Source organism: Heteronotia binoei, chromosome 5 (genome assembly GCF_032191835.1).
Source record: "Heteronotia binoei isolate CCM8104 ecotype False Entrance Well chromosome 5, APGP_CSIRO_Hbin_v1, whole genome shotgun sequence".
In the NCBI taxonomy this organism is placed as follows: domain Eukaryota; kingdom Metazoa; phylum Chordata; class Lepidosauria; order Squamata; family Gekkonidae; genus Heteronotia; species Heteronotia binoei.
This window is the reverse complement of record NC_083227.1, coordinates 167,442,178-167,454,401: the sequence shown is the minus strand read 5'-3', so window position 1 is coordinate 167,454,401 and position 12,224 is coordinate 167,442,178. Positions and strand designations below refer to the sequence as shown.

At 44.8% G+C, this 12,224-nt stretch overlaps 1 protein-coding gene across 1 annotated transcript in view; it reads left to right on the top strand.

Annotated features, from left to right (window-relative positions):
* CACNA1A (calcium voltage-gated channel subunit alpha1 A) overlaps positions 1-12,224 on the top strand; it is a 599,049-nt gene that overhangs the window by 557,604 nt on the left and 29,221 nt on the right. Inside the window, exon 46 of the mRNA XM_060240686.1 lies at positions 6,635-6,670. Within this exon, the coding sequence (XP_060096669.1) occupies positions 6,635-6,670 (36 nt within the window). The remainder of the gene's footprint in view (positions 1-6,634; positions 6,671-12,224) is intronic.

The following is a 12,224-nucleotide window of genomic DNA, read 5'->3' as shown; positions in this document are numbered from 1 at the left end:
TCCCAGGCCATATAGGGCTTTAAAGGTAATGACCAGCACCCTGTACCGGACTCGGTATGTTATTGGGAGCCAGTGCAAAGCCCGAAGACCCAGCCGAATGTGCCCCCACCTTGGGAGGCCCAATAACAGCCGGGCCGTGGCATTCTGCACCAGCTGCAATTTCCGGGTCCGGCACAGGGGCAGCCCCATGTAGAGGGCATTACAGTAATCCAACCTCGAGGTGACCGTAGCGTGGATCACTGTTGCTAGGTCGTCACGGTCCAGGAAGGGGGCCAACTGCCTTGCCCGTCTAAGATGAAAAAACGCGGACTTGGCAGTGGCCGCTATCTGAGCCTCCATCTTTAGGGATGACTCCAGTAGCACCCCCAGGCTCTTGACCCTGTCCGCCGCCATCAGCGGCGCACCGTCAAAAGCTTATGTTCTTGTGAGGAGGGGAGGCAGTTTTGGTGGAGAGGAAATAGGCGGTAAGACAGCAAAAAGGAAAGTAGCCTATCTTCTTTCATTGGATGGACAACTAACCTATCATTCTCCCTCCCCCACTGTATCTAAATCTGAGCATCTAAATCTAAATCTCAACATCTGAGAGAGGATCTGTGTGTCTCTGGCAGCCGGCGTCAGGATGCCTCATTCCTCAACAGAGGCAGGAAGTGGCACCAGTGAAGTGACCAGTGTGGATTTGTTCCTATGCTGTGGTCACAAATCCATCAAAACAAAGTTAAAAGAGCATTCACATCAGTGCCAGTGTCTCTTGAGTGTTCATCTGGGCATTCAGCCTTACTGACATCACACTATATGGCTATAAAAACATAAGACCACTCTCCTGGATTAGACCAGTGGTCTGTCTGGTCTAGCAACCTGTTTAAGAATGTAAGAACATAAGAGAAGCCATATTGGATCAGGTCAATGGCCCATCCAATCCAACACTGTGTGTCACACAGTGGCCAAAACCCAGGTGCCATCAAGAGGTCCATCTGTGGAGCCAGAACTCCAGAAGCCCTCCCATTGTTGCCCCCTGCAAGCACCAAGAATACAGAGCATCACTACCTCAGACATAGTGCTCCATCTATACTAATAGCCACTGATGAACCTCTTCTCCATTTGTTTATCCAATCCCCTCTTGAAGTTGTCTATGCTTGTAGCTGCCACCACTTCCTGCAGCAGTGAATTCAACTTGTTTCTCACAGTGGCCAGCCAGTGGTCCTGCTGGACCAATAAACAGACTCTTCCCTGCTGCTGTCTTCTAGCACTGATATTTGTTTGTTGCCTCTGTCTCTCCTCCATGAATCCATTCAACCCCCTTTTAAAGCCATCTATGCTTGTGGCCATCACTACAACCACAATTCCACAGTTTAATTCTTCATTGAGTAATAAAGTACTTCCTGTTAACTTCATGGCCTGTTAACTTCATTAGTTGCCCCAAATTCTAGTATTATGGGAGAGGGAGAAAAAGAAATGGGGTCACTGTAAAAGACCCTATAATAATGGCACCCAAAGTGTGAAGGGCTCTATGCCTACTGGAATATTGCCTATCCATGCCTAACCTTTCACTGGTTCTTTGTGGCAATACACCACACTTTGCTCCTGGAAAACAGGGGCTGCAAGAGCCATAGGAAAATTTGAGAAGGCTGTCTCAAGAGATGCTGGGGCCTATTAAAAAAAAACCTAGAGCTTTTTGAGGAAAAGTGAAAGAAAAGAATTTGCCAGTTTTGCCAAAAAGCCGAATACTGTAAGGCAGATATCAGAATCAAACACTGTAACTGAGGATTATTATTTGGTTCTCTTGTGACAATATTTTGAAAGATCAATTCAGTATATGAATAGAAAAGTTATTTGGGAACTGACCATCATTGCAATTTGAAGGGGGGATGATCCTTTGAGCAAAACCCTATATTCCCGTCCTGCTTATAGATTCATCCCCCCCTCGCCTCAGACATAGCCAATTCCCATATTACTTTTCTCTTCACATGTGGCGAACTTTGAAAAAGCCATTCCCTGAATGCCACGGTAGAAGAGACCGTAACGGGCTCTATTATTTACAACTGTATCTCCTGGAATGTAGCCAAACAGGAAAAGAAGGGATATAAGAAGACCCTGACTCACTTCTCAAACACCTTGGGAAAATAATAGGGTCTAGAATATGTTGTTGCTGAAGCTTTCTGCTTAAATTACATTTGGCAATCTTCAGATGGTGACAAGGAGGATAACTGAAAGGTGACTACAGAGACGCCTTAAAGGATACAGATGGTTTCCCATTGCCCTGAAGTATGATTTCTTTCTGGCCCTAGGTATGAATGGGTTGTCAGCCCTCCAAGGATGCTCACTAAGGTTCTCTAGATTTAGGTCAAGGAGATCTCAAGTGTTTCCACAGAGGACTGAAAAGATTTCAAAAAGAGCTCCAACTCTCCCTAGGTCCCAGTCTAGAATCTGAACCAGCATGAAGCTCCTACTATCTCCTCAGGAAGCTGGATTCAGAATGGAATAAAGTGGATAGTCATCATCCTTTAGATTAGTGCTACAAGTAGGCAGTGATTGCTAGGCAACAGATGCCGTGCTTAGGGTGGTGTGGTCAGAGAGAAGCTGGTGTGGTTCCTATTAAGTGAAAGTTCTCCATAGGAAAGATTGCTCCCCCTTTGGAGAGACATGGGTCTAGAAGAATAAGGCTCTCTGAAAAATCCACTTGGTGGAATGTTGACGAGGCTGCTTAGATATGTCACCCTGATCAATCAGTAGCAGAAAAACAGGCTGTGCTTCTTTACTAGTACTACCTGCTGTGTGAATTAAAGAACAGTGTTGCTATTTTGGTGTCACAACTGCTTGTTCTCCCACAGCAGTTCTGTGAGCTGGGAATTGTTTCTCGACATGTAAGTGCATGAGTCTGGCCATCCCAAATGCATTTATACGGAACTGCTTCTAACCTTGTAGCTCTGTAAGTCTTTTAACTTCTGTATCTGCCCTACATCAGGCACATATCTTAATTCTTCTTGCCCAGTTCTGTGATTACCAGAGTTGTCTCTTCCCTAATTCTCTTTCTCTTCCCACCCCACATTCTGTCTCTCTCACTCTCTCACACACACTCTCAAGGACACTGGTGTAGTTCCTCTCTTTATCCAAGGCAAAGCATTGACAAAAGGCTGGATTCAGTACAAGAATAAGGGTACTAAATGAACCATTTCTATAGTCCAGGGTTGCTAGCCTCCAGGTGGGGCCTGGAGATCTCCCAGAATTACAACAGCAGATCTCTGAACAACTGCAGAGCTCAGTTCCTGTGGAAAAACTGATAGTTTTGGAGGATGGACTCTATGGCATTATATCCTGCTGAGGTCCCTCCCCGCCCCCAATTAAAACCTCCGCAGGCTCCACTCACTAAAATCTCCAGAAATTTCCCAACCTGGAGTTGGCAACCCTACTCTACATTCTCATCTATGTTCATTAGTTTTTTCAAGCAGGAGAAAACACCAATGCCTTCCAACTTCTTTTGTCAGCAGAAAAGGCTACATGCTCTACTTACTAGGCTCCTTCAGGCGAGCAGGCAGTCTATCTATATTGGCAGAGTTATTCTGCTGTTATTCAGTTCCAGAGTTAGCATGCAGAGAATCCCCCAAATGCTGCTTCCATCCAAATTCATGTATTACGCACAGGGTTTCCCAACACCCTAGATATCTACAAAAACTGTAGACCTGCTCAGCTTCACTACTGATCAAATCCTGCACAGGCTTCCCCTGCACTTCAAAATGTAATGAGATCACAGTGGACAATAATAAACCAAAAGCAGCCACACCATGCAAAAATATTAATAAACCATATTTTTAAAATAATAAGATAACCACTGTATAGTAGTTTAAATATATATTGTGATAACATCAACAATAATATCCAAACCAATAGAAAAATGAAACTCAGTCAAAAAAGAATATTAAAAGTATGTCACAAATCCAACCATTTAGTATCTAAAAAACAATATTGTATTGTAATACCACCAGTCAATAGACATTCTAGATCCAGCTTGGTAGTGTGCTGTTTTTCTTAAAAGTCTGAATTACATCACAATTCCACAGTTCAGTCCAATGTGCAATTCTCACATCTCCACAATTGGATCCAGTGTACCACAGTATTTCAGATTTGAACTCCATGATTTGACGAACTCCCATTTAACATCAGTTTCACAGGAGTTCTTCAAGGATCATCAGTTTCCTTAAGAATCAGATCTCTTACAAGGTACTCCAAAAAGATCTCAAGATTCCATTTTTTAATTTACAGATTAATAATACATAGAATATTAAATATGAAATCACAAAAACACAATGTAAATTATGATATATACACAGATTTCCTGCTGGAATGTCACCCTGAAATTGTATGGTCATGAGAATCATGGAGCTGCATTGGACTGAATTGTGGAATTGTGATGTATTACAGACTTCCAAGAAAAACAACATACTACCAAGTTGGATCTAGAATGTGGCATTAGAATACAATATTGTTTTTGGATACTACACAGTTGGATTTGTGACATACTTTAATTAGGGCTTTTTTTGTTGCAGGAACTCCTTTGCGTATTAGGCCACATCCCCCTGATGTAGCCAATCCGCCAAGAGTTTATAGCAGGCCCTGTAAGAAGAGCCCTGTAAACTCTTGGAAGATTGGCTGCATAAGACAGGTGTGGCCTAATATGCAAAGGAGTTCCTGCTACAAAAAAGCCCTGCTTTTAATATTGTTTTTGACTGAGTTTCATGTTTCTATTAGTTTGGATATTATGGTTGATGTTATAATACATATTTGTACTACTATACAGTAATTGTCTTGTTATTTTTTTAATAAAGTTTATTAATATTTTTGCCCAGTGTGTTTGTTTTTGGTTTCTCTTGCACTTCTGCATTGCCCGGCAGGGCCTAACTATACATTACATTTCTCCCAGGTTCTCACAGTCATTCATATGCCTGGAGTTCCATACTGGGAATTCAGTGCTCCATTGTGTACTACCCAGTTAGGACTGGGATCACAGCATGCTGAGAGAGGGGACTTTGCTTCTCCCTTTTGCCTCTCCCTTTGCTTCTTTTCCAAGCTGAAAAGCCCCCATAGACCTCTATTTGTCCCACAGATATTGTCATCAGTACATGTGGGGGCCACAATAAGGCAAATAGCAGCCCCTCCCCATCCTTTCAGGTTGGGAAAATGGCATGGGAGGAGTTGTAAGCTTCCACTCCTTGCACACTATAGTCCCAGTCTGAATCAGGCCCATGCACACCTGAGAACTGAGTTGTAGTGCTCAGCCTGACATTCCTCCAGCTCTCCCCTGCCTTCCTGACGGAAGGCTGGCCTCGTTTCTTGACAGGCAAGGCACACTTTAAATGGTCTGCTGCCACCAGGCTGGTTATCTTTATAAGAAGCAGACTACCAGCCCACTCTGCTTCTCTTCAGATATTATATCCATATACAGGCTCCTTTACCCAAGTTTAAAGTCCCCAAATTAGACTCTATACAGGTAGGGTCCAAGGCAACTGAAAGCTTCTGCAGCCCCAACAAATAGACCAGTTCCAAGAGGTCTTTCTCAGGATTTCTTAAGGCGCAACAACTTTTATCTTGGTGGTTCCACCAGTCATCAATACAGTTTAAAATACAATCCAGAAGGTAGGTCAGTTCACATTAGTCCTAAGGCATAACAGCATTCCAATCCAGCCAGCACAAATCCAACATTCCCAAACAAAATAACGATTTCCAAAGATAAACCTATGCTTTACCAACAGCCTAACCCTTAGGTTAAGCCCAAAATAATGAGAGAAACTTCCCCCCCTTTTACCCTTATGGGAACCATAGGCAATGATTAGATTCACCTGCCTTCCCCCATCTAATCACAAGTTTGACACATGCAATTAACATAGAAATGATCTGGTTTGACAGGGATCATTAAGGAGGATCCAGATAATCCACTAACAGCCTACAGGTGGCCTGCAAGCCTCAGTGATTCCAGCTGAGGACTAGGCTGCTGCAAGCGCTAACTCCAGGGCCTAACAGCTGCAAACTAAAATTTCAGACTAAGTGACCCCCCGTCACTACGAGTTCCAAGCACAAATTGGCAACACATATCTGAGGGGGGAGAGAAGGCATAGGGAAAAGGCTCCCTCGCTTGGCTGTGGGGCCGTGCTAACAGAATCAGGATGGAGAAGATCTGAGAATCCAATAAGAGTAGGTTTCTATGTTGGGTAACCGTCCAAGTTTGGGCCACGCACAGTGTTGCAGCTTTTAACAGTGGCTGAGGGTTCCAGTGGCTGGGGCTTGTTGCCGCATGTGTTGGGTGTGGCCAGGGGGGCATTGTGGGGCCTTGGTCTTGTCTCTGCTCATCCCTACTGAGAGCTGTCTGCCTCTTTGTGATATCTATCTTTGTCTGTTTTGGTTGTCAGAGCCAACCATTTCTCTGAGGAGATGAGCCTCCAGCACTGGGTTGGACTGGTCCTGTGCATAAACGACCAACATTAACCTGGTTGTTTTCTCCCTACACTCCTCCCCTCAACCTTTACCGCATTTTGGTTCTTCCGCCCCACCCCCTGGCCCTGTACCTCCCTTTGCCTTTATATTTATTTCCTTCTTTCTCTTTCTTTCCCGTTTCTGTGTGCACCGTCTTGTATGGCTGCGACAGAGGAGGAGGGCGCGACCGCGAGGGAATAATCTCAGTGTATGTACTGCAGCCTGGGCTTCTGGCTCTATGCACTCGTCGCCGCCTTCAGTTTGCTCCCCTTGGTCTCCCCAGATTCATAAGATGCCAATTCTGTGGGGTTTTTTTGTCTGTCCTCCATAGAGTTTCTCTCTCTTGCTTGCTTGCCCTCAGACCAAGATCACACCTTCCCAATTGCTTTTGCTGCATTAACAGCTCTCTTTCCAGTCCTCAAAATGACTTCATTATGCTCTCTCCTCCATCCTCTCTCTTACTTTCTCCTACTTCCTGCCCTTTCAGTTTCTAAACCACACACTCTGCTTTTCCATTACTGCTTTCTGCCATGTTGGTTTCAGTTCTCTGCATGTGCCATTCTAAACAGAGTTACGCTCTTCTAATTGAAGTTCATGATTGTTTAGAGGTGCACTGTTAAGTGCTAAGGTTGCCAACCTCCAGGTGGTGCTTGGAGTAGAGTTACAGTTGATCTTCAGACAACATGGACCAGTTCCCCAGGAGAAAACGGCAGCTTTGGAGGGTGGACTCTATGGTTTCTCATCCCTGCTGAACTCCCCCATCCCCAAATTCTGTCCTTCCCGGACTCCACCCCCAAATCTCTAGGAATTTTGTCATTCACAATTGGCCACTCTAATAAGTCTTCTTGCCAACAGGTATACTTGATTTCCTGTCATCACACTCATTGAAGCTTATGTCAGGCAAGAGAACCTTAAGGCCAGATGAGGTTTTTTTATTGATTGTATTTGCTATGACAACTTCATGCTATCCCCAGCCCAACATGCATTCCAATCAAGGCCTTGCTCTTCTCTGAACTCTTTGCTATTTCTTTGGGCCATGGACACAAAGGAGCCAGCTGCTCCCGCCCAAGCCAGTTACTAGCTTCCTTATGACCTGCTGGTAACCAACCACATTCTCCTATCCATCTGATGTCCAATCAAGTATTTCTGTTTTCAACTGGTTTTGTTCTTTTGGACTTCATCAAAACTGATCAGTTCTCATTGTCATGTTTCCTCCATCAAAGCCTGGGTACTGTATCCCTGAATCGCCTTTATTTCTTCTTCAAGATGTCCTGTCCATTTGTATTTTCCAAGCCGGAGCCAATTCACATAAAGTCCTCACGGCTGCCAGAAAAGTTTCTGTTGAATATTTACTGGGAGTTCCCCACTGGGATCTCAATTCCCTGTTGTATTTAGGCCTAGTTAAGATTGGGATTGCAGCATGCATGATAAAGGGGCTTATATCTTCCCACACACTGTTTTTGCAAACTGAGATAGTCCAAGGGAGCAACTGTTTACCCTGCTGGGAACTCTACATTTCCCCAAGAAGGCAAATCACAGTTCCCCAGGGCAGTTTCATGTCAGCAAAAATGGCACGGGAGGGGATGGAAGGCTTAATCCCTTCTGGTATATGTGGTCCTGATCCAAATTAGACCCACGTGCACCTGGGAATCTAGTTCCTAGCAAGAAATTTCAAGCTCGATATCTGACGGAAAGTCCTTGGGCTCCTAGCCACACTTTTGTGGCTCCTAGCCACACCTTTCCAAGCCATCTGTTCAGCAGTAAACCATTGTGTCAGCCTTTGGATCTTCCTTCATTGAAGAAGCCGTCAAGTGTTGAGTTGAATGTATTAGAGAATACGGAGGACTTTCCTTTCTTCCTGGCACATACTTTGTTAAATTATTTTTAAGTATAAGAAACTATTGCAGAAAAAAAATTATGTGGCACAGAATACTTTTGTGTCCCTTTTCCTGCATCCCATGTGCAATCTATGCCATCCTTGCGTATAGATCATATTTCCCTAAGTTTATTGAATGGGTAAATAAGACATGATCTTCAGTGTATCAGACAAGAATCTCTCTCTCCTACAAATATTTCTGTGCAGAAAGCATCGAAAAAGGGTGGCGCTCCCAAATATCTCCTTTCGTTTGGGCATAGCAATGAAATCTGTGAAATGTTCCGTTTATTAACACCAGAAATGTAATTTTATTTATTTATTTTTTTTATTTTACAGATTTATATTCCGCTCACCCCCATACGGGCTCAGGGCAGATTACAAGCATAAAAACAATTGAAATATAACAATAAATTATTACTCTACAACTTAACAACACCACATAACTCAACAAAAATGTAATACAGGTGGGAGAGGCACATTCTGCAGATTAAACACAGTTATCGGCCCGAGTATAATAATTCAGGTGGTAAGCCATTGCAGGAGAAGGCGGTAGATGGCTGAACAATAAGAGGAGAGGAGAGGGCACCCACTTGCCTCAACTGAAGGCCTGGCAGAACAGCTCCATCTTACAGGTCCAGTAGGGCCCAGGTCTCCATGAACAGCTGATTCTACCAGGCTGGGGCCCTGGCCCTGGTTGAGGCAAGACGGATGTCCTTTGGACCAGGTATGGCCAGAAGAAGTTGATTGACAGATCGTAACGGTCTTCGGGGCTCATATGCGGAGAGGCAGTCCCACAGGTACGTTGGTCCCAGGCCGCGTAAGGCTTTAAATGTCAGCACTAGAACCTTGAAGCGAATCCGGTACTCAATTGGTAACCAGTGCAATTTGCACAGCTTTGGCTGACTGCTTGCCCATACAGGCAATCCAGTTAACAGCCATGCTGCCACATTTTGCACCAGTTGGAGTTTCTGGATCAACCCCGAGGGCAAGGCTGCGTACAGTGAGTTGCCGTAGTCCAACCTGGAAGTGACCGTTGCATGGATCTCTGTAGCTAAGTTCTGGGAGGTCAGTTGTTTGACCTGCCAAAGATAGTAAAAGGCAGATCTCACAACTGCTGTGATCTGGGCTCCACGGAAAGTGAGGCATCCAGTATCACTTCCAAACTTCTCACCTTCTGAGCTGGCACCAAAGGAGCACCATCCAGGGTGGGAAGCTGGATGCCGGATCTTAACCTCTCACCCCCGACTCAGGTACAGGACCTCCGTCTTAGTTGGATTAAGCTTCAAACTGGTTTAGTTGCAACCATCCAGCCACAGCTTCTAGCACCCTGGTCAGATAGTCTGGGGCGGTGTCTGGATAGCCATCCATCAACAGATAGAGCTGGGTGTCATCTGCATACTGATGACAACCTAGCCCAAAACCTTGACCAATCTGGGCAAGGGGGCACATTGTAGATATTAAACATCATTGGTGAGAGAATGGCTCCTTGTGGATGCCACAGGGAAGTCTGGTCGCCAGTCGCCACCCTTTGTTCCCAACCACAGAGAAAGGAGGAAAACCACTGTAAGGCTACCCTCTGAATTCCATTGCTGGCAAGGTGGTGGGTCATTAGATCATAGTCAACCGTGTCAAACACTGCTGAGAGATCTAAAAGTAATAGCAGCGCTGACCCGCCTTGATCCAGATGCCTTCTAAGGTCATCTGTGAGGGTGACCAAAGCAGTCTCCGCCCCATGGCCAGGACGAAAGCCGAACTGGAAGGGATCAAGGATAGAGGCATCCTCCAGGAAAGCTTGGAACTGCTCAGCCACTGCTTTCTCAATTACCTTCCCCAGGAACGGTATGTTTTGAAACTGGCCAAGACCATCGAGTCTAAAGATGGCTTTTTCAAAAGCAGACGAACCACTGCCTCTTTAAGCTTAGCTGGAAAAGTCCCCGTTGCCAGGGACAGATTAACAATGTCAGATTAACAAGGGGCCTTGGATACCCTCACCACCTGCTTTAAGAAGCCAAGATGGACATGGCTCCAGCGGGCAGGTGGTTGGCTTCACTGCAGCCAAGATCCTTTCCACATCTTCCTGAGAAAGACTGCTGAAGTGGTCCAACATGGGACCCAAAGATGGACAACGGTCTTCCAATTCCCGTACTGGCTGGGAGATTTTGGCGGAGAGTCAAGACCTTATCTGCGAAATAGGTTGTGAAAGCCTCACAGCCAATATCCAATTCCCTAGCTTTTAGATTGCCTGTCAGCACTGTACTTAATGATTGAATTGTTCTAAATAATTGGACCGGGTGCGATTTCGCTGACACAATGAAGGTCGTATAGAATTCCTTCTTAGCCTTCATAAATGCTCTATAAGAAGTTCTAGACTCCTCATCATAAGATCTCTGCCACACTCGCTCTAGCCGTCTAAGTTGCCATTTCATCCTCTGCAGCTGCAGGGTATACTATGGAGCTGCTTTGGTACAGTGATGAAGAGGGCGCCAGGGGGCAATGTCGTCAACGGCAGCAAAGAACCAGGAGGACCAGTCCTCTGCTAGCTCATCTAACGACCCGCCAGGGGGTCTCGGATTCCGCAGAGCCTCTCAGAGTCGCTCTGGGTCCAATTTATTCATTTGTCAGTTAAGGTTTGGCATACCCTGTCACACATTTATAATTGCTTTTGTCAAACAATTTTGAAACATTTCTTAGCTGTTTCAAAAGGCTGGATTTCCCATATGTAGAACTCATATGAAAAGGGAACCATTGGCTCCCCACCCCCCAAAAAACAATACACAAAAAAAAATTTTTTAGAAAAACTCAGCAGGAACTCATTTGCATATTAGGCCATACCCCTTGACATCACCACTGTTTCATAAGGGGCTTTTTTTGTAGAAAAAGCCCAGCAGGAACTCATTTGCATCTCAAACCACACACCCCTGACACCAAGAAACTGCATTTCTGTGTGTTCCTGCTCAAAAAAGTCACATATATGTGTGTGTGTGTGTTCAATACAATAATAAAACTTGGGTCCATAAATTGATCCTGAGTTTACCTGTTGAACCTGCCATGTTGAAGGAAATGTAGCTGCTTGTTTACTCTTCCCTAAATGGGAATGGCTAGAACCGTTTGAAGAAAAGATAGCTCACTTGTAGCTGATGTTCTCTATGCATTCCTTTCCCTTTCCCCAAACAATGTCTACCCTTTTGTGTCAGAGTATCAGTCCAAGCATATTCACATAGAACTGTGAGCTAGCACCTGAGGTAAATGGAGCAGCTTCAAAGGCTTCTCTACAGTTGTGTTGTTGTTTGTTTGATTATAATTGTGGCTTACTGCACACAAGCAGCTGTCTGCTGAAGAGACTACTCCAGTAAGTTCTACACTGGAGGGTGGTTTCTGGAAGACCTGGTTGCATATAAATCTGCACCTATAGATGGGAGCAGATGGAGGAGACCTGAAAGAACGTCAGTTACAAGTGAGTAAGTTTCCCCCCCCCCCCTTCTCCTGCAGAATGGAAGTAATCAGATGGCTTCAGCAAAGAGAGGTTAGGAGCAGAGCTTTTATTCCTGGCTTCAATATGGTGGGTTAGATCCGGTGAGCTGTAAACTAGGAGTTCTGGCTTGTATATCCAGGCCTGGGGTTATTAGTTCAGATCAAAATGACTGTATGCCACTCTTTCCAAATCATTGGGCTTTCTAGAGCAGTTCTTCAGTTTCATCTCTACAGCATAATGGAGCAATGCCAATATATCCAATGTTCCGATTTTCTGTGAAGCCATGATCTCTGCTCTACACAAACATAGCAATCGACTTCATTCTTTATAAGTTGTAAGAAGTTGGGCACATTACATGTGGAGGACATGTTCTTGTCTTTACTTCTATGGAACCATCACTGAACTAAAAATAAT